The 20,569-nt window shown below is 41.9% G+C and overlaps 1 protein-coding gene across 3 annotated transcripts in view; it reads right to left on the bottom strand.

Moving 5' to 3' along the window:
- The window catches only part of ATP8A1 (ATPase phospholipid transporting 8A1), a 3,191,789-nt gene that overhangs the window by 1,649,392 nt on the left and 1,521,828 nt on the right, over positions 1-20,569 (bottom strand). For all 3 annotated transcript variants that reach the window (XM_044061519.1, XM_044061518.1, XM_044061517.1), the window contains exon 14: positions 18,716-18,804. In XM_044061519.1, coding sequence (XP_043917454.1) covers positions 18,716-18,804 — 89 coding nt within the window. The remainder of the gene's footprint in view (positions 1-18,715; positions 18,805-20,569) is intronic.

Raw genomic sequence — 20,569 nt, forward strand, 5'->3', positions numbered from 1 at the left:
AAGGATGCTCTGACAAACATTCAATCCTTTTCTAATGTACTACATATTATTGACCTTTAGTGACACCTAGATGTACACATAACTAGGAACCTTCAAGCATCATTAGGTAATGTTCTACTTAAGATAAAGGCCATCAGAAATGAAACTGTACTCCTCTTTTCTGCATAACAGAGATTTTCACCTCTTCTCTCCAGGCCCTGACCTCTAGAATCTGGGTATCAGTAACTTAAGACATCAGTACTGTAGGAGAAAATACAGTTGTGTAAGAACTTACCATAACAGTAGATGTCTGAATAGGTCACTGTTATTAATGGGAAAATTCCCAAGACTTTTATACTGCTTGGGAGGAGGAATGAGGCACAGAACTGGAGTCTAAATTCTGTCCCAAGTAAATGCAACTTTTTTGCAATGATCAGTAAATGTGTGTATGGAAGCCCGAGTGGCTTCAGTCGAAATCCTAGAAAAATGCACCTGAATAAGCAACAGTTCGAGTAGAATGACCTCTGACCTAGCCTTAAGGAGACTTCCCAAGAAAAGCATAACAAAAAGATATATCTAGACAAATCCATATGGAAAACTTTGTTTTAATATAGGAAAACATACCTTTCAACTTTCATAGGAAACAAATAGCCGATCACCTCTTTGAAGACCTTAGTTTAGTCCAAGTAGAATATTGGCTATCAAACATCAAAGAAAATAAATAATTAGCCCCCCTCCCATTTTGACAGGAAAAATTCCAGTGGTATTTATTTGGACTGCAGGTTAGAGATCGCCTTCCATATCAAGGATTAATATAAGAGTATAGGCAAAGAGAAAGAAACGGGGTGGGGGGGTCCTAAATAAAGACCAGCACTGGTAAAGTTTTTAGTAGAATCTAGAACAGAAACTGCCATTAAAAAAGGAATAATTAGTAGGTCATATAAAATATTGCATGACAACTATAAGAATCAATCAGAGGAGGTTAGAAAGGATTGGGAAGAGAGATTAGATAAGCTATTCACAAAGAAACAATGAGAGGATATATGTATGTCTCCCAAATATGCAATGACATCTAGAAGATTTAGGATTTTTGCTTGGAAATGTTTACTCAGATATTTTTATACCCCAAGTAGACTCCAGAGAATTGTTCCTCAGGTAGACAGCAAATGTTGGAGGTATGACGGGGAAGAAAGAGGTACTTGGAACATGTTTTCTGGGTTTGCAGTGGGATGGCAGACTAAGGATTCCCTGCGAGATGCACTGTCAGAGATGCTGGGTGGGCGGATTGGTGTGACGAGGGAGATGACTTTTCTGAGCTATAGGTTCATAGGTTAGTACTAGGCTAATTGCCCTTGCAAGCCATTTTAAGCCTAGTCTATTATCCCTTGTGAGATTCAAACCCTGCACCTTGTGTTTGTAAGGCAAACACCTTAACCATTAGGCCACCCTCCCAACCCATTTTACAGAATCGGAATTGCTAGGCATGGTAAAGCCTTGCTGTGTCTAATTATGGTGGCCGTCAAAAAAGCAATTACTAGAAAATGGAAAACAAATCTAAACAAACTATATTAGAAGTAGTGTATATAGTAACATAGATAAAACAACTGGAATTAAGATCTTTAGAAAAGGGTAGGAGCCAACTACACCAGAAAAAAATGGGAATTGTGGGAATAGTATATCCAGGGGAGGAATGAGGTTTAAAAGAATGTAGGACTTAAATGAATTATGTAATGTTTGACTGAACGTGATTGGGTAGACTATAAGTGATATATAATGCTTGCAACTGGGAGAATGTCAGTATGGTTTGTGATTTAAAATGTTTGCAACTAGGATTGTGACGGTGTGGTTAGTTTTCATTCATATAAATTTATGATTGCTTATGTCATAAGTGATGGTTTAATAAAGATGTTTCTTGTTTAAAAAAAGGGGACAGGAATTGAATAATTTTGTAATGTAATGTTGTTTAGGTTATTCAATATATTGCAATATATATGAAGTATCCTGGCAGGGATAACCCAAATGTGATGACTGCAACAGTGAAACACGAAGAACATCTGTCATCTGTGTACACGATTTTAAAGAAAAGGCAAGTTCAAGGGGAAAATAGTTAACTTCTCAGACACATAACTTAGGTCCAATGGTGAAGAAAGTACAGTTGTGTACACTTACCATAAATGTAGATGTTCGAGTGTCTTCACTGTTGCAGTCATGACTGTAGGGTTCTCCCCCGCCGGCAGACAGTCCTCGGTCAGCCAGAATCCCAAAGTCTGGGTCCGGCGTCGGCTGTTCAGCCACGCTCCCTGACGTCAGAGCGCCAGGAGTACAAAGCTGACAGCCGATGCCATGTTTAGTTTTTCTTGCCCCAGATGTCAGAAGTTCCAAAATGAATAAGGTCCCATACCCTTTGCAAATACACCTCAGCAGAAGGGTGAAAAAAGGAACCACACAAAAGAAAAAAATAAGAGGGGACAGGAGGGAGGGAAACCCAGACTGCAATAGTGAAGACACTCGAACATCTACATTTATGGTAAGTGCACACAACTGTACTAAGTTCATCGTGTTTCACTGTTGCAGCCATGACTGTAGGGTAGAATCCCAAAGCAGAAAGAAAGGGAGGTGGTCATAAAGTAGAGGGGGCGGCTATAAGGCCCTGCAAGACTGCAGAAGCAAAGCCTGCCCTTGACTTAGAGTAGAGAGGTAGATTGTAGTGCTTGGAAAAAGTATGCACTGAACTCCAAGTTGCAGCTTCCAAAATGTCTTTGGTAGGAACTCCCCTGAGGAAGGCAGCTGAAGTGGCAGCAGCTCTAGTAGAGTGAGTCCTTATACTCCCTGGGATTTGCTTTCCATGGTGTGAATAGCAAAATCTGATTCCATGAGTAATCCATTTAGAAATGGACTGTTTTGAAATGGCTTTACCTTGGGAACTTGAAGCATAAGAAACAAACAATTGCTGTGATTTCCTGATGTCCTTGGTTCTGTCCAGGTAAAAACGTAGTTGTCTGTGTAGATCCAAGGAATGTAAGATCCTTTTCCCTTTATTTTGAGGAGTGGGGAAAAAAGTTGGCAAGTGAATAGTTTGATTTAAAGCCACTTTGGAATCCACCTTAGGCATGAAAGTAGGATTAGTCCTTAAAGACACCCTGTCTTGATGAAAAATAATATAAGGTTCCACAGCCATAAGAGCTTGCAACTCTGAAACCCTCCTGGCAGAGGTCAGAGCTAAAAGGATGGCTGTCTTCCAAGATAAAAACTTGATGTCAGATGAGGCAGCAGGCTCAAAAGGAGGTAAGGTGAGCTTTTCCAAAACATAGTTGAGATCCCAAGCAGGAATGGGAGGAGATCTAGGGGGCCTTAAGTTCTTAGCTCCTCTGAGAAATTGTCTCATGAGCTGGTGGGAAAAGATAGGAGGGTCTGTATTATAATGAGCAGAAATAGCAGAGGCATGTATCTTTATGGAAGAGAAAGAGAGACCCTTATGTAAGAGGTCTGTCAGGTAAAGTAAAATCAGAGGAATGTTAGGAATAAAAGGATCAGAATCCTGAGCCTGCATCCAGGAACAAAATCTTTTCCATTTTCCTGCATAAGATTTTCTAGTGCAAGGACGTCTGGCTTCTAAAATGACATCCATAACCTGCATGGGTAGGAGAGAATGAATCAAAGATCCTGGATTAACTAGGCCGCCAGGATGAGAGTTTTGACATGGGAGTGCAGAACCTGACCCTGGTGTTGGGACAGAAGGTTCGGAATCTGTGGTAAAACCCAAGGTGGCTCTAGACAAAGGTTTCTCTGTGTTGGGTACCAAAACTGTCGAGGCCAATTTGGGGCCAGCAAGATTATCATCTTGGGCTTGTCCTGCTTGATCTTTAGTAATACCCGTGGAAGAAGAGGAAAAGGCGGAAAGGCATATCCTGAGAGGTTTCTCCAACTGAATGATAGAGCATTCACTTTCCAAGCTTGATCGTGGAAAGTCCTGGTGCAAAAAATTTGTAGTTGATGATTGAGGTGGGATGCAAAGAGGTCTATGTGAGGACATCCCCAGACTGCTGTAATCATCTTGAATATTTCGGAGTCCAACATCCATTCGTGTGGATCTGAAAGGTTTCTGCTCAGACTGCCTGCCAGGAAGTTTTGCTTCCCTGGTAGAAACTGAGCTTGAAGGTCCAGTTTGCAAGCTAGAGCTGTGTTCCAAAGATCCATGGCTAGTCTGCAAAGGGGGTAGGAATGAGATCCCCCTTGCTTGTTTATGTACCACATAACTGTGGTGTTGTCTGTCCGTATCAGTAGTTGTCCTGGTTGTAGAAGATTCCTGAAGGCCTATAGAGCTTTCTGAACGGCTAACATTTCCTTTAAATTGATATGCAGGTGCTTCTGATCCTTTGTCCAAAGGCCCTGCAGACAGTTGCCCCGAAAATGGGCTCCCCATGTATAATCTGAGGCATCCGTGGTTAGAATCTGAGTGGCAGGAGGCAGACAGAAGGGTTTTCCTTTGTTTAGAGTACATGCCTTGGACCACCAAAGGAATTCCTTTTGAAGACAAAGCAGGACGGAGATCAGTATGTCTAGACTGCGACAATGCTGAGACCATACACTTTTTAGGTACCACTGTATTTTCCTCATATGTAGTCTTGCATACGGTACGAGAAGGATGCAGGAGGCCATGTAACCCAGAGACTGCAGGAATCTCCTTGCAGAGAGCCGAGTTGTAGTTGCCAAGGTTTTGAAAGTTGAAGCCAGCTGTAACTGTTTTTCGTATGTCAGAAATGCCATCTGGGTTGTTGTGTTTAGAGAAGCGCCCAGAAAAATTATCTGTTGTGAGGGTGTCAAATTTGACTTTTTTATGTTTACAGTGAATCCTAGGAACTTGAGAAGATTCTGAACAAACTGTAGATGCTGGAGTAAGACATCCTTGCTGTCTGCCTGAATAAGACAGTCGTCCAGATAAGGGTAAATATGAATTCCCTTGAGTCTGCAATAAGCTACTACTGGAGCCAGGCACTTGGTAAAGACCCTGGGCACAGTAGACAATCCAAAGGGCAGCGCAGAGAATTGGTAGTGCCTCGATCCTGCCTTGAACCTGAGGTATTTTCTGCATTTCTGTCTGATGGGAATGTGTAAATATGCTTCTTTTAAATCCAAAGTTACCATCCATGTATTTTTGGTCAGCATTGGTAATAGCTGCTGTAGAGTAAGCATCTTGAATTTTGGTATCTCTAGAAAAGTGTTCAAGACTGACAGATCCAGAATGGGTCTCCATGAATTTTGCTTCCTGGGGACTAGAAAGAGCCTTGAGTAAAAACCTTGTCCCATCTCTGAAAGTGGAACTAGTTCTATGGCTTTCATAGCCAAGAGAGCTTCCACCCGGTTTAATGCCTCTGACCACTGATGTTTTGGAAGATCTGGCCATCCGCTTGGCCTTGGTGGGGTATGAAAATGGAATTTGTAACCTCTTGAAACCACATCCAGAACCCACTTGTCTTGGGTTATGTGAGTCCAATTTAGATGAAAAAGAGAAAGTTTTCCTCCAAGAGGGGCTTCCAGGCAAGAAGTTCCTGCAGCCCAACAGAGGGAGTCATTGAGTCTGTTTTCTATGAGCTTGCGACCTGTCTTCTCCTCCCCTAGGGGTGGAAGCAGTCCACTGTCTTGGTCTATAAGAGGCTTGCGTTTGAGGCTTACCTCGGGGGCGTCTATATCTACCCCTCTGAGGCCTGTCTGAATTGGGAATGGACCAATTTTTTGTAGGCCAATTCCTGCTAAATCTGGGTGGCTGTACTTGTAAGAAATCTTTAACTGTTTGCATGGACTTTGCCTTGTCCTCCATCTTTTTAATCACGTCTTCAGCTTTCGATCCAAATAAAATATTATGCTGAACAGGAGCATCCAATAATTTAGCCTTTACCTGATCTGGCAAATTTTGTTCCTTTAACCATGCATGCCTTCTAATTACTGTGCCAGAGACAGCAGCCCTACAAGAAGCCTCCAAGGCATCAAATCCACAGTGTAAACCATGCTTCCCAACTTGTTCAGTGGCATGCAATAAGTCATGTAGTTCCTTATCATCTGCACAGGCAGAAATGGAAGTTAGCTTTTGCTTTAAAACAGACAGGAGAAATTGCTGGTATTTCAGCATATGAGACTGACAGTTTAAAGCCCTAATAGATAAAGTAGCAGAAGTGTACACTTTTTTGCCCCATCTTTCTAAAGATCTGGAATCCTTCTCAGTGGGAATGGGGTTTTTAGCAAAAGCGGCCTTAATGCCCTTAGGACCCTGAGAAATGGTTTCAGGGTCAGCAGTAGGGTTCTTGAATAAAAACTGGTGGGAATCAGGAACCCTATAGTATCTGTCTGGCTTAACAGGAGCTGGAGGAAAAGAGTCAGGAGTTAAGTTAGCCTCTGAAAAAGCATCATCCACAACATCCAAAACAGGAGGAATAGCCAGGGGCCTATGTTGGGGAAGAAGAAGAAAATCCCTTAGTCTTGTCTTAGATTCCGAGTACTCCTGTCCTTCCCAGTTGAAATGTTCCCTCATTTCATGCAAAGTTTCCCCAAAAGAGAAATCCTCAGGGGGAGAAGCTGAAGGAATGGATTCCTCAGCATCAGAATCTTCATAAGGAGGGAAAGAATATTCCTGGTCAGAAGAAGAAACAGAAGAAACAGAAGCCTGAACAGAGGAGTCATAATAAACTTCCTGCCTTGGCCTTTTATCTGGAGGGGGATGTGAACCCCTAATCATAGTAAGTAAGTCCTCCGCCATTTTAAGTAACTGTTTCTGAGACTTGGGAGCCGGATCAGAAGAGGCCTGGGTTGCAGTCTTTGATTTGGAAGGAGTCTTTGCCTTTGTCTTTGGCTTTGCCTTTATAAGAAGCTGAGTAGGCCTGAAAACCCCTTCGGAAGCCGGTACCTGCACAGCGGCTCCGGACCCATCCGAAGGAGCATTGTCCGAAGGTCCAACTGAAATATTCAAAGGCCTAGTAGGCTCCTCGTGGGAGTCCGTTTCGGCTATCGGTTCCGAAATGGCCGACGACAGGGGCTGCAGAAGCGCCTCACTGACGACGGCCGAACCTGAAGCTGGCTCCGCTTGTGCGGTATCATTTGATTTGGACCTCGGAGGCCTGTTTTTGTCCTTGCGTTGTTTGTGAACTCTGGTAGCCGGAACCGTATCCGACGACATTTTGTAATTAAAACGCCTACCGAAGTAATGAAAAGCAAAATCGTACCTTCGTTTAATAGTACGTTGATTGAATCTAGCACAAAACCGACAACTAGCTGCGTCGTGGTCAGGGCCTAAGCAAGGAATACAGTAAGAATGAAAATCCTTATGAGTTATTTGCTTCCCACATGAAATACAATTATTAACTTTTTCTGACATCGGACTGGAGCAAGAAAAAAGTTTCCCCAACGGGGTACTTAGCTTTGAGTAGAAGAAGAAAGTCGGACTGAAGTTTGATTAGAAAAAATTGTCAGGAGTCAGCCGACCGGCACTTGCGAACTGCTATCACCGCATGGCAAGAAACACTGGAGAACATGGCGTCGGCTGTCAGCTTTGTACTCCTGGCGCTCTGACGTCAGGGAGCATGGCTGAACAGCCAACGCCAGACCCAGACTTTGGGATTCTGGCCGACCGAGGACTGCCTGCCGGCGGGGGAGAACCCTACAGTCATGACTGCAACAGTGAAACACGATGAACATATGGATTTTCCTGGAAGCCTAATGTGAAGGATACATTTGAAGAATTGGGTGACCATGTAATATGAAGAAAGAGGTGGAGCCATAAGCAAAGAGGCAGATACCTGCTCAAAGCTCAGCAGATCACACAAGTACTTGTTAATTAGGATGCAAAGTTGATAACAGTCTGGGCCTTTCCTTTGGCATCAAACTGCAAATTTCATCCACTTGGAAATATCAGATTGTCTTGCAGCAGGTTTTTCTAGCCTCCTGTAATACATGTAAGCATGTCCAGAAGAAAAAAGATGCATAAGTGGTTTTAAAAGCCTAATATCAAAACTGTCAAGTTGAGAGTTTGCCAGTTTGAATGAAAAACAAAGTCCATTTGCTGTGCAAGTCAAGCCTGGGGGGCGGGGGGTAATGTTTGGTGATGGCTCTTGGTTAAATGAAAATAGGAAGAACCAAATGTTGTCTTGGCCAAGAGGGTTTCATCAGTATAAGTTTGGGCTATCCTTCTTGATTTTCAGAAGGATTTTTGAAACTGGGATAAAAAGGGAAATGCATAGAGGAATGGCCCATTACAGGATATTGATAAACTACTCTCCATGCTTCTATGCATGGGAATCTGGAGCAGAACAATTTGAGTTTTCTCTTCAGAAAGGATCTACTTGGGGAATTAGTAACTTATGGATAACCTTATTATTATTATTAGTAACTTATGGATGACCCGCGGTAGTGGTGTCGCCTCACAGCAAGACATTGTCGAGTTCGATTCTCAGGTAGAGCGTCTTCTGTGTGGAGGCATGCATGAATGGGCGTGCCTTCGTTGAAGGTTGTGCATCAGGGCTGGTAACTCGGCACGTAAAATCCACTACCAAACATTAGCGGACCAGAGTTCCACTGTGGCGACCCTTAACCGGGATAAGCCGAAAGACACAACAACAACATGGATAACCTACAGGAAGACATCTCTGTTTAGCATACAGTCATGAGGGTCTGGCCTTGGATCTGTTCACATAATCTGCCATCAAATTCATATCTGATGGGATGCAAGATGCCTGCAGAAACAGATGGTGATGAATAGAAATTTCCCAAACCCTTATGGCTATCCTAAAAGATGACAGGATTTTGTTCCCCCTTGTTTGTTGATACACCACATGACTGTGATATTGTATGTCAAGATGTGTAGGGATCTTGGAGACAACAGAGTCTGAAGGGTTTGAAGCTCCAAGATAACTGCTTTCATTCCCCCTGATATTTATGCTTGCATTTGTCCTGCCTTGACCACTGGACTTCCCTGCCAATAGAACAGGCTCCGCAAACCAGGTTTGAAGCATCTTTACAGCAGGACCCAGAAAAGGTGCTCCAGGATTGAGTGATAATCTTGGCTGATCCACCAAAGAAACTCTATCTTCACAAAGGGGAAGAAGAAATTGGGAAGTTCAGAGGGTGGCAATGTTGTGTCCAGACTGAATTGATACATCATTGAATCTTCCTCATGAGTAGTCTGACAAATGGAATCAACTTTATTGTTGAAGCCATGAATCACAGGGTTCTCAACATTTTTCTTGCAGAGCTTGCTTCTAAAGTCAGAAGACACTGGAAACATGAGATCATAAAATGGATTTTCTCCAGAGGAAACAAAGACACCATGTAAGAAGAGTCCAGTTGGCATTCAAAAGGTGCTTCAACAAAGTATTAGTTTAAGGGTGTGCGCACACATGCAACCAGCTAATCGTACATTTTTTATTTTTTATATTTTTCCCCTAACAGATTTGTTTATTTTTCAAATGAATTGTACAGGTTATAGGTCACATTAAATGTGGGAAAGTTTTGAAATGATTTATTGTGGTCTCATTTTTATATCACAAAAACCTGGCATTTTAACAGGGATGTGTACACTTTTTATATCCACTTTATGTTAATTGAAAATGTTTTGTTTACTAAATGAACTATTCCATATTTTTTCACATTTAATTTAAGACCATTGTCCTTGCAACAATTGTTAACATGATCTAACCCATGATGGAGCAATTGTGAATAAGTGGAATTTCAAAAAACACCAAATTTACCGTCAGATATCCTTCAGAAGGGTCTCACAGAAACGGATAACTGGTGCCAGAGCCATGGCCTAAAGTTAAATGCCAAAAAATGCATAGTCATACCCTTCGGGAAAAACAAGGTTACCCCTAGCTACCAAATAGGTGGCAATCCACTGAGCACAGAAGAAGTTATCAGGGACCTGGGGACCCAGGTTGATAGTAGTCTGTCATTCGACACCCATGTAGCTAAAGTAGTTAGGAAGACCTTCTACATTGCCCACCTTATCATGAAGGGATTCTCATCTAGATCAAGGGAGGTCATAGTCTCCCTATACTCATCACTCATCAGACCAATGATTGAGTACAATGCCCCATTCGAATGTATCTGACCCGACACTTGCAGCAGCTGGAGAGGCCACAAAAGTTCCTCACCAAAAGGATAAAGGGTCTCAAACATCTGTCCTATGCTGCCCGACTGAAAGAACTCCAGCTCTATTCAGTCACTTACCGCTTGCTCAGAGGTGACCTTTGCCTAACATACAAGGCCATGTCAAACCCAGATTTGATGAATATGCTTCACCTCAAAAATCTAGATCCGTCAGAGCCACAAGGCGGGACACTTAAACCTCGACACGGCTATTAATAGGGCGTGCTGGAGGGATAGATTCATCACCCAAAGACTCCCTATGCTGTGGAATAAAATCCCGGTATATGTGAGGCAGAGCACCTCGCTGGCCTTGTTCAAGAGAAATCTTGACCAATGGATGGGAGATCGCAGATATACCCCAGGGATAACCTCAGTGTCACTGCTCGACAGAGGCACAGCAAAATAATGGGTATAGTTCCCCATACTAAAGGGGTGGCGTAAGCCACAAAACTATGGGCTAGGCTTGTAAATGCCCTCGGGCAGATAGCCTAGTATGAACCTATGAACCTATGAACCTATCTGCAAACTTAGATAACAACAGACCAGATGTGCTGCTGGACTGAAGGGTCTGAGAAATAGATGCCAAACAAGACAGTACCCAGCAGCAAACTCTGTGGTGCCCCAGTGATTACTTTTTTGCTTTCAGAAGTGACATCTGTGAAATTAACCAAATTGGTCTTATTGGGCAACCAGTTAGCTATACAACACACAACAAAAGGATTTATATTCAGATTAACAAGTCGGATGATAATGCCTGCATGGGGAATAGTGTCAAAGCCTTGGCCAGGTTCAGATATGCTGCATGCACCAGATAATCACTATCCTCTCCGGTTACTTATTCAAATAAATGAATAAAGTAAAAGAGGTCCTTTGACAAAGCCAAACTAATGAGGGTCCAAGGTTAAAAGATTTTCAATGTACAGGTAAATGAGGTCTGAGATAATATGCTCCATAGCTTAACATATGGGGTTATTGAGGCTAATGAGTTTATAGTTACCAGGTTCCATGGTTTGGCCACTCTTGTGTAATGTCATTACAGTAGTTGTTCTCCAAGCTTTAGGAATGTAATAAGTAGTGTAGCTTAAATTAAAGTGGTTAAAAAGGGGTTCAGATAGGCAATATTTTACACTGATAATCAGAGAACATGGTATATTATGGATGTAGATCCATAATGGTATAGATGGATGTAGAGTTCTTAGTTTTTGAAAGGGCTGACAGAATTTGTTCCAAACTACTTAAAAATAACTATATATGCAGATGAGTAAAACATGTTAGCTGGGATACTACCAATTTCCTTTGGGTTAGACTGTGCAATATTACTGTTGCCTAGCTCCAGACATCATTGGGTGTCAGTTCATAACTTCCAGGCATAATTAGAAAAAGATCTGTTGTCATTTTTGGTCTTAGCAGTTACTTACTGAGCTTTGAGGTTTCTTAATTGTTCTCTTAAGCTCTTTGCTAATTTTTTTAAGTGTGCTCTTAAGGTGGCAGAATAAGACCTCTTTTAAGCAGTAAGCAATTTCTTTCTCTTGTTATATAATTTGTTTACAAGGGTATTCCACCACAGAAACAGAGTACAAAGGACTTCTCTTTACATGACACCCTCCCTGTGGGAGGAATAAAGACGCCTTAAGTTTGAAGTAGTTTATTCAGTTAAGTTGGTAGATGGATGAATATATTTGCTCCAATAAAATACGGTATTCCTCCACATGGGATAGTTTGTTTTTAATTTTTTTTTCATTATGTTTGATGCAGATAGGGAATGCCTTATTAATACAAATACTTAAGTTGGAATAGACTTGGCAGGCATAGGCAGCTTTAGCAATGGGATCCATCGGGGGAATTTATTTAGGTCATCAAGTAACTGAAGACAGTTTGCTTTCGAGAAATCCCTGAACAGAGAGGCATTTACAAGGGAAGTACCATTAGTTTTAAAGGAAAATTTCAGTAATTTATGGTCTGATTTAGCAAGATGTAACAAGGCACAGGGAGATAAGCTACTAATGGTCACTATTTGTGAGGATCAAAGCAAACTGTCTCACTATGAAAACTGAAAAAAATATTGTCTCTAAACTAAAACTGAGTTATCAATGATAAAAATACATAATATCCACGGTATAACAAACTACTACAGTGTTCCCACCACTAAAAACAGTACTTGAAATTTCCTAAAATAAAAAATAGCGCCATTGAACAAATATAAGAACACATGTTAGATAAGCCTGTAAAAATTATACTTTAATTTTCTTTTTTTTTTCACTACTACCACAATTAAACAAATCCTTAGCTTATGATTTCAAATGGGTTAAATGGTGAAGCCAGCATTTCTGGAGTTTTTAGGCCTGTTTCAGGGAAGGTCCAAACAGTCTGAAAAATGAAACTAACTATTTAGAATTGCTTTTATGTGGAATCAGGCTAAAAGTCAATGCATATGTGTGAGTCTGATTACAAATGAGTAATAAATGAAGAATGCACTATGCGATATACTGGTAATTGTGTATGAGGTGGGGGGTGCCTGCATCTGAACAGTATAACACGTGTTTTTTTTTTGTGTGTGAAGATGCCCAAAATACTTTTATGACCTGTAGGAGAGGCTCAATAGCTCTGGTTTGAGGGATGCCTACTGAAACAGAGTACAAGGACCTACTGTGGAAACAGAATACAAGATACTCGTCCCACTTCTCTACCTGAATTTATAACGTGTAATTAATGACTTTGGTTATGTCTTTTACACACTGCTGTTTATAATTACAGCCATACTAGCTAATGTAAAACCAAATCTAATGGTCAGATTACTCTTACGGAGTAAACATAAAATACTACTTTATTTAATTTTCCTCTAATAACAGCTCAAATATCCTCAGGACTTCTACAGTTTGGTTTATTTGTGATAAAAAAACAAACCTCACAAGCAGATACACATAAAAGAAAATGGCTGGCTAATGATGAAAGTGCTGTATGTATTGTGACACAGGAAACTACATCTCTTATGCAAGCATGGAATACCATAGCATCTCAAGTAAAAAGAGATGCAAGTGGAAAAACAGTAAGGTATGTCAGCAACATGTTGTAAAGAAAAAAAAAAGAGCAAGAAAGTCAGGAAATCTGTTCAGGCATAACTTCTGCCAAAAACACAATACATGTGGTAGCTTAACTAAATTTTGTTTCCAAAATGTCTTTACTCATGTTTTTCTGTAAAGTGCTCCATTTTAAGACTGTGTGTCAGTTTTCTTAATGCACTCTTTACTGTAACTAGGTAAAGACAATTAACTATGATTCAATCCACTTACTTCCCTAATATAAACAAATTCAATGTATTACGTACTCAGCAGAGAAACAAGAAACATACTTATGTGAACATTTTCTGAAATATGTGATATTCAGATATGGAATAAATTCTACTTACAATATGCCTTGAATCTCCACTACTTAAAGTTAGGTATGAATATCTTCCAACACTATAGCCTAAGTAGTGTTGACATGTATAAATGCAGGAAATAGCTGCAATGTATTTAACCAATACATAACTGATGCACCATAAGAAAAATCTAATGACAGAAATACTAAGTAAGCACTCTCATACTAAGTAAGCACTACATCCACCTACCACCCCTGTGAATATCCACTTCCCTTAAAGGCACAGCACTCCCTTATACTGTTCTAGCATGTCGAGTGGTAAATTACTGGCGTCCTCTCCAGTTCAGCTGGTTAATCTGGGTATCTTGAGACAATGCTACAATTGTCTCATGTACACAGACAACCCTCTCCTCCACCCAACAAACACAAATACATGTGAGAGATGCAACTATATAGCCAAACTGGAGGCTGAACTCTCTCAACTCAGGGCTGGCATGACCAGACAGGAGGAGATGGTAACCACACACACAACAAACCCAGTCCCACATAGACCTACCACAACTGCAAACCAAACACATAAAAACACTAAGACATACTCGGAGGCTCTAATAAAAAACTTACCAAAACAACAGAGGCTCCCAAAGCAGACATCCAAAAATCCACCACCTCAAAACAAAACACATGCAACACATACTTCAATAAATCAGTGTGTCAATCAATCACAGCCCGTAAGGCCAAACACCATGCCTGATACACTAGTAATAGATGACTCTATAGTCAGACACACTGATGTTCCGCTTACCAGGCTGAACAAGGAGAGGGTGACTGTGAGCTGCCTATCGGGAGCTAGGATCCGCCACATAACACATGCACTCAGGTCACTCCAAAGCAAGTACAAATATGACTCCATCATTGTCCATGCTGGCGTGAATGACCTGAGACGTACCTCCCTGGACTACATGAAAAGAGACATAGAGGAGCTCTCTGATTATGTAGCCCAGGCTGGTATGACCCTGACCCTGAGCAGCATCTTGCCCTCACCAAGAATGATGCCACAATACAAAGACAAGATGATCAGCTTTAATAATTGGCTCAAGTACTGGTGTCATTCTAAGGGGATCCAATGTCTGTCTGCCTGGGATGACATGTTGGACAAGCCACGCTGCTTCGCAAGGGACGGCTTACACCTGTCACCACTGGGCTTCCGGATATTGGCTAAGGCTCTTGCCACTCCCATAGTGCCTTTTTTCGGCAAGGCTCAAAAGACAAACCCACCTCCTTAGAAAACAAAAATGGAAAAAAACTAAGGGTAATGCTGCTCAACGCCAGAAGTCTAAATCTCAAGATGCAGGCACTTGATGTTCTCCTCAGTATGGAGAACATTGACGTCTGTGCAGTAACTGAAACCTGGTTCAAGACTCCTGAGAGCACCCCAGCGCTACCAGGCTATACCTCGTATCATGCTTTTCGGCCCCAAAACCCGGGCCGAACCACAAAGGGAGGGGGAGTGTCCATATTCATCAAGGACACCCACACCTCCAGGTTAGTAGCAACACATGAAGCATCAGAGACCATACAGGTGCAACTAACCATAGGCAAAACTGCTATACAACTGGTAGCATGTTACAGACCACCCTCCCAATCTCAGGAACCCCTCTCAGCCTTCCTGAAGACATTGGAGGATATGAATGTATCACAAAATACCATCATACTGGGAGACTTCAACTACCCTAACATAGAATGGGTACATTATTCTAGCCCTAACACCCTAGCCCAAAGGTTCCTGGAATTCATAAATTCAAATGCATTGGAACAACTAGTCACCTCTCCCACTAGGGGAGATAATATACTAGACCTGATCATCACAAACATGGGGACAAAATTCTCCACACCGGAGGTATACCCCTCACTAGTGAGATCTGACCACAAACTAATCACCCTGGATATACATATCCCACCTCCACCCCCAGCACAAAAGACCACAGTGAAAAACTTCTCAAAAGCAGACTTCACTCTTCTTAAGACTGAGATGGTATCCTTTAAGCCCACTGGGCCAGCAGATACCACATCCCACAATGCTGAATCCTTCACAAATGCTTTCTATGGACATCTCCAAGAATGCATGGATCATGCAATCCCAAATAAATCCAAGTCCCTCTCCACCAAAGGCAAGCGTCCTGTCTGGTGGACCTCAGCCATTAACAAATTGTATAACAAAAGAAGGAAGCTACTGCACGACAGAGCAAAATCCCATAAAGGAAAGACATCTCTGATCAACACTAGCAGAAAACTACATTCTCTCATAAAAACATCCAAGGCCAACTTTGAGAGAAAAATCGCTAAGGACACTAAAGATAACCACAAAGCCTTCTTCAGCTATGTTAGAAACCTGGGCGGAAACCCTCAGATATGCTCAGAGTTAGTTCACAACAACAAAAAATACGCTGAACCCACAGATATTGCCAACATTCTGGCTGACAGGTTCAGTGCAAATTTCTCCCCTCCCTCACCCCAAAAGAAGAAATACTTATCCCAGCTGAATGTAATCTCCCTGTCATCTCAGATGTCCAAGTGAGAGCCGCCCTCAGCAAAGCTAAAAACACAGCATCAATGGGACCTGACAGTATCCCGGGTTGCGTGCTACGTGAACTCCAAGAGGAGCTAAACCCGCACATAAAAATGCTATTTAACCTTAGCCTTACTACAGGATATGTACCTGAACACTGGCGTACAGCAACAGTGGTCCCACTCCACAAAGGGGGTACCCTCTACAGACCCTGGGAACTACCGCCCCATAAGCTTAACCAGCCTGGTCTGCAAAGCTATGGAAAGAATCATTATGGAACTCATAAACAGAGACATTGGGGACCTACAGACACTTGACCCCACTAAGTTCGGCTTTGTAAAGGGCAGATCCTGCCTTTTGAACCTGGTTGACTTTTTCGAAACAGTCACTAGAGCCATTGATGAGGGCAAAGCAGTCCATACAGCCTACCTGGACTTGGCTAAGGCCTTCGACACAATACCCCACTCAGGCATCATAGATAAGCTCAACAGCTTAAACATAAACCCTTATGTCACTAGATGGGTTGCAAACTGGCTAAAGGACAGAACCCATAAAGTTAAAATCGCTGGAGCAATTTCAGACTCAAAGCCAGTCACAAGTGGTGTCCCACAGGGATCTGTCCTGGGACCCCTCTTTTTCGGCATTTATTTCTCAGATGTTAAAGCAAACATGGGAGGGTTGTGGCTGACAAAGTTCGCAGATGACTGCAAATTAGGCGCCATAGTCGATACACCAGCGGACACATACATCCTACAAAAAGGCCTCACAGAAACGGACAACTGGTGCCGGAGTCATGGCCTTAAACTAAATGCCAAAAATTGTATAGTCATCCCCTTTGGGAAAAACAAAGTACCCACAAATTATCACATAGACAGCAACCCACTGAGTACAGAAAAAGTAATCAGAGACCTAGGGACCCAAGTCGACAGCGACCTCTCATTTGACACCCACGTTGCCAAAGTGGTTAGAAAAACATTCTAATTTGCACACCTTATCATGAAGGGATTCACATCCAGATCCAAGGATGTCATTGCACCCCTATACTCCTCCCTCATCAGACCCATGATTAAGTACAATGCCCCATTTGGTATGTACCTCACCCGGCATTTGCAACAGCTGGAGAGACCACAAAAGTACCTCACCGAGAGGATCAAGGGTCTCCAACATATGTCTTATTCTGCCAGACTAAAGAAACTCCAGCTCTATTCAGTAGCATACCGCCTGCTCAGAGGTGATCTCTGCCTGACGCACAAGACCATGTCCAATCAGGAACTGATGGACATGCTCCACCTCAAAAAATCCAAATCCATCAGAACCATGAGAGCTAAAGACTTAAACCTCGGCACAAGTATGAATAGGACATGCTGGAGGGATAGATTCATAACCCAGAGGCTTCCCATGCTCTGGAACAAGATCCCAGTTCATGTTAGGCAGAGCCCCTCACTGACTCTCTTCAAGAGAAATCTTGATGAGTGGATGGGAGATCGTAAGTTTACCCCAGGGGTCACATCTGTGTCACTACTCGACAGGGGCACAGTAAACTAATTCTATTATATAAGGGGACCTTCACTGTATCACTACTAGACAAAGGCACAGTATTCTAAATCTATTCTGTGCATTTTTGTACCATTTCATGGGGTGGCAAAAGCCACATCACTATGGCTAGGCTTACAAATGCCCCAGGGCAGATAGCCTAGTACTAAACTATGAAACTATAAACATAAACATCTAAATTAATTTCAAAGATCACACACTTTTTACACATTTAAAAATGCCATACAGTGCAGCATTCCTAAACAAAAACATGCTGACAATATTAAACAAAACTAGTAACATTGCTATTACTGGTTACTTGTTGACCTGATCAGCCATTCATTTATTCACTTATCGACGAATTCACTGAATTATGACAATGAGAAAAATCAATGTTTTTCAGCAATGATAAACAATTAGCTGCACACAAGCTAGAGTAAGAAGAGTATAAACTGACACAGCAAGTCCAAAAGTTCATACACAGTACATGTTAGTGGTCATATTAATGAAATGGTTTAAATATCAGTGTGCTCAGTCAGTTAACCCAAAGCTTTCTTGCCATTTAACCACAATCAGTAGACTACTTTTACCCGAAACTCAACATATGTATACACACACACACACACACACACACACACACACACACACACACACACACACACACCATAGTGTAAAGCAATACAGAAAAGAGATTTCATCCCAAAACAGCCTTTTGCAAGCAGTATAGCAGAAATAAGGTGCTAGGAAATATAAGAAAATTGGCACTGCATACTAGAACTATTATTAACAACAAACACATTTGTAGTCCCTAGTGTTCCCTTTTAAACATTTATATGAAGATGGGTTGCTCAGGTTTAGAGTAGTCATTTTAAACTCAGCTGTTCGGAGCTGAAAGAAGGCACACAAACTAAACACTATAGCTTTCTAGTTCAGTCCTCTTCATAAAGGAAAGCAGTATTTTACAAAGCCACCTTCAGATAAGAACTTGTGTATAACTTGTGATTGCAATAAAGTTACCTGCTTCATCTGCTAGTTTCCAGTATGAGGCATTACTTCTTGTTCAGAAAATTGGAGAACACAGTCTAGCAGTGCACCCCAAATACTGCACTATCCTTTCTCCAGGCAAATTTTAAAAAGGTACCAACTTACCCGTAAGCAATTCCAGCTACAGTACACTTCTTAAACTGCATAACATTGCAAGTCAATGTGCCGGTCTTGTCTGAAAACACATACTTGACCTGAAATGACAGTTATGACAATTTGTTAGAAATGGCAGCATGCTTTCTTTATGTACAAGGATATGAATCAGGCATGAATTATGTAAAACAACAGCCTTCCATATTAACCTAACAACTTTTAGGTTTACCAGAATTAGCAAAAGTCTTAATCAGTAAGGAAGAATTACAGAGGTTTCAGACAGTTTTACTTATTACAGGTGTACCAATTTGAATCTGAAGGAAGAAAATATAATATATACTGGTATCATAAAAAAATGGAAGAAAACTGTAAGAAAGACCATAACTGCTGCTAAATGGCATGATCATAAATGTATATATACTTTATTTTTGTAACTGTTTTTGTTGTGTATTTACTACAGCATCACAAGTTTAATACTCTTGAAAATAATATCATAGGTTCACAGGACAATACTAGGCTATTGGCCCAGAGGCCCTTATAAGCCTAGCCAAGAATTTCACACATGTTCCCACAAAGTCAGCACCTGTTTTCCCTGTCCAGCAGGGACACAGGTGGGATCCCAGGGGTTATATTTTCCCATCCAGTCATCCAGGTTCCTCTTAAAGAGGGCTAGTGAGGTACTCTGCTTGACATGGACAGAAAGTCTATTCCACAGATGGGAGAGTCACAAAAATCTATCCTGCCAACAAGTTCTATTAATGTCACAGACTAGGTTGACACCTTGCGTGAGGGTTACGCGAGTGGAGTTTGAGTTACGGACATGCAGCAACTCCCTCAAGGCTGAGTCTGAGATGGCCTTGTATGCCAGAAACAGGTCACCTCTAAGCAGTCTGTATGAGACTGAGTAGAGGGACAGGGCTTTTAGTCTATTTGTATAGGATAGGTGTTTGAGACCCTGGGTTTTTCTGGTCATGAACCTCTGTGGTCTCTCCAACTGCATGTGTTGGCAAGGTACATGCCGAAGGGGACATTGTACTCAGTAATGGGCCTGATAAGGGTGGAGTACAGGGATGTTATGACCTCCTTGTTCCTGGATGAAATACCCTTATGTATGAGGTGGGCCATGTAGCAAGCCTTCCGTACAATGGAGGCAACATGGTAATCAAAAGTCAGGTTGCTATCAACCTGGGTGCCCAAGTTCCTCGATACTGATTGCGTGCTTAGTACGTTGTTATTAATGTGATAATTAGTAGGGACACCATTTTACCCAAAGGGGATAATGATGCATTTCTTGGCATTCAGTTTGAGGCCATGCTTCTGGCACCAGTCATTAGTTTGGTTAAGGCCCTCTTGGAGGATGTTTACATCACTAGGGAAATTTATGACAGTGTTCACTTGCAGTCATCTGCAAACTTGGTCAGCCACAGACCACTGGTTTTGGCTTGCACATCAGAAAAGTATATCCCAAACAGTACAGGCTCCAAGACCGATCCTTGGGGTACGCTGCTTGTTATGGGACTACTACTAGAGGTGGCTTCCCCTATTTTGACTGAGTGGGTTCTATCAGTGAGCCAATTAGCTACCCATCTGGTAACATATGGGTTGATGCCTAGCTGGGAGAGTTTATCTATTATGCTCGACTGAGGAATTGTGTCGAAGGCTTTGGCTAGATCAAGGTAGGCGGTGTGCACTGTCTTGCCCTCATCCATGGCTTTGGTGACTGTTTCGAAGAAGGCAACCAACCAAGTTTAAGAGGCATGATCTCCCTTTGACAAAACTAAACTGTGTGGGATCAAGCGTTGGAGATTGCCAATGTCCTTGTTTATAAGGTCCATGATAATACGGTCCATGGCCTTGCAGATCAAG

Source organism: Protopterus annectens, chromosome 2.part0, assembly GCF_019279795.1.
Source record: "Protopterus annectens isolate FY-2018-M chromosome 2.part0, PAN1.0, whole genome shotgun sequence".
NCBI lineage: Eukaryota > Metazoa > Chordata > Ceratodontiformes > Protopteridae > Protopterus > Protopterus annectens.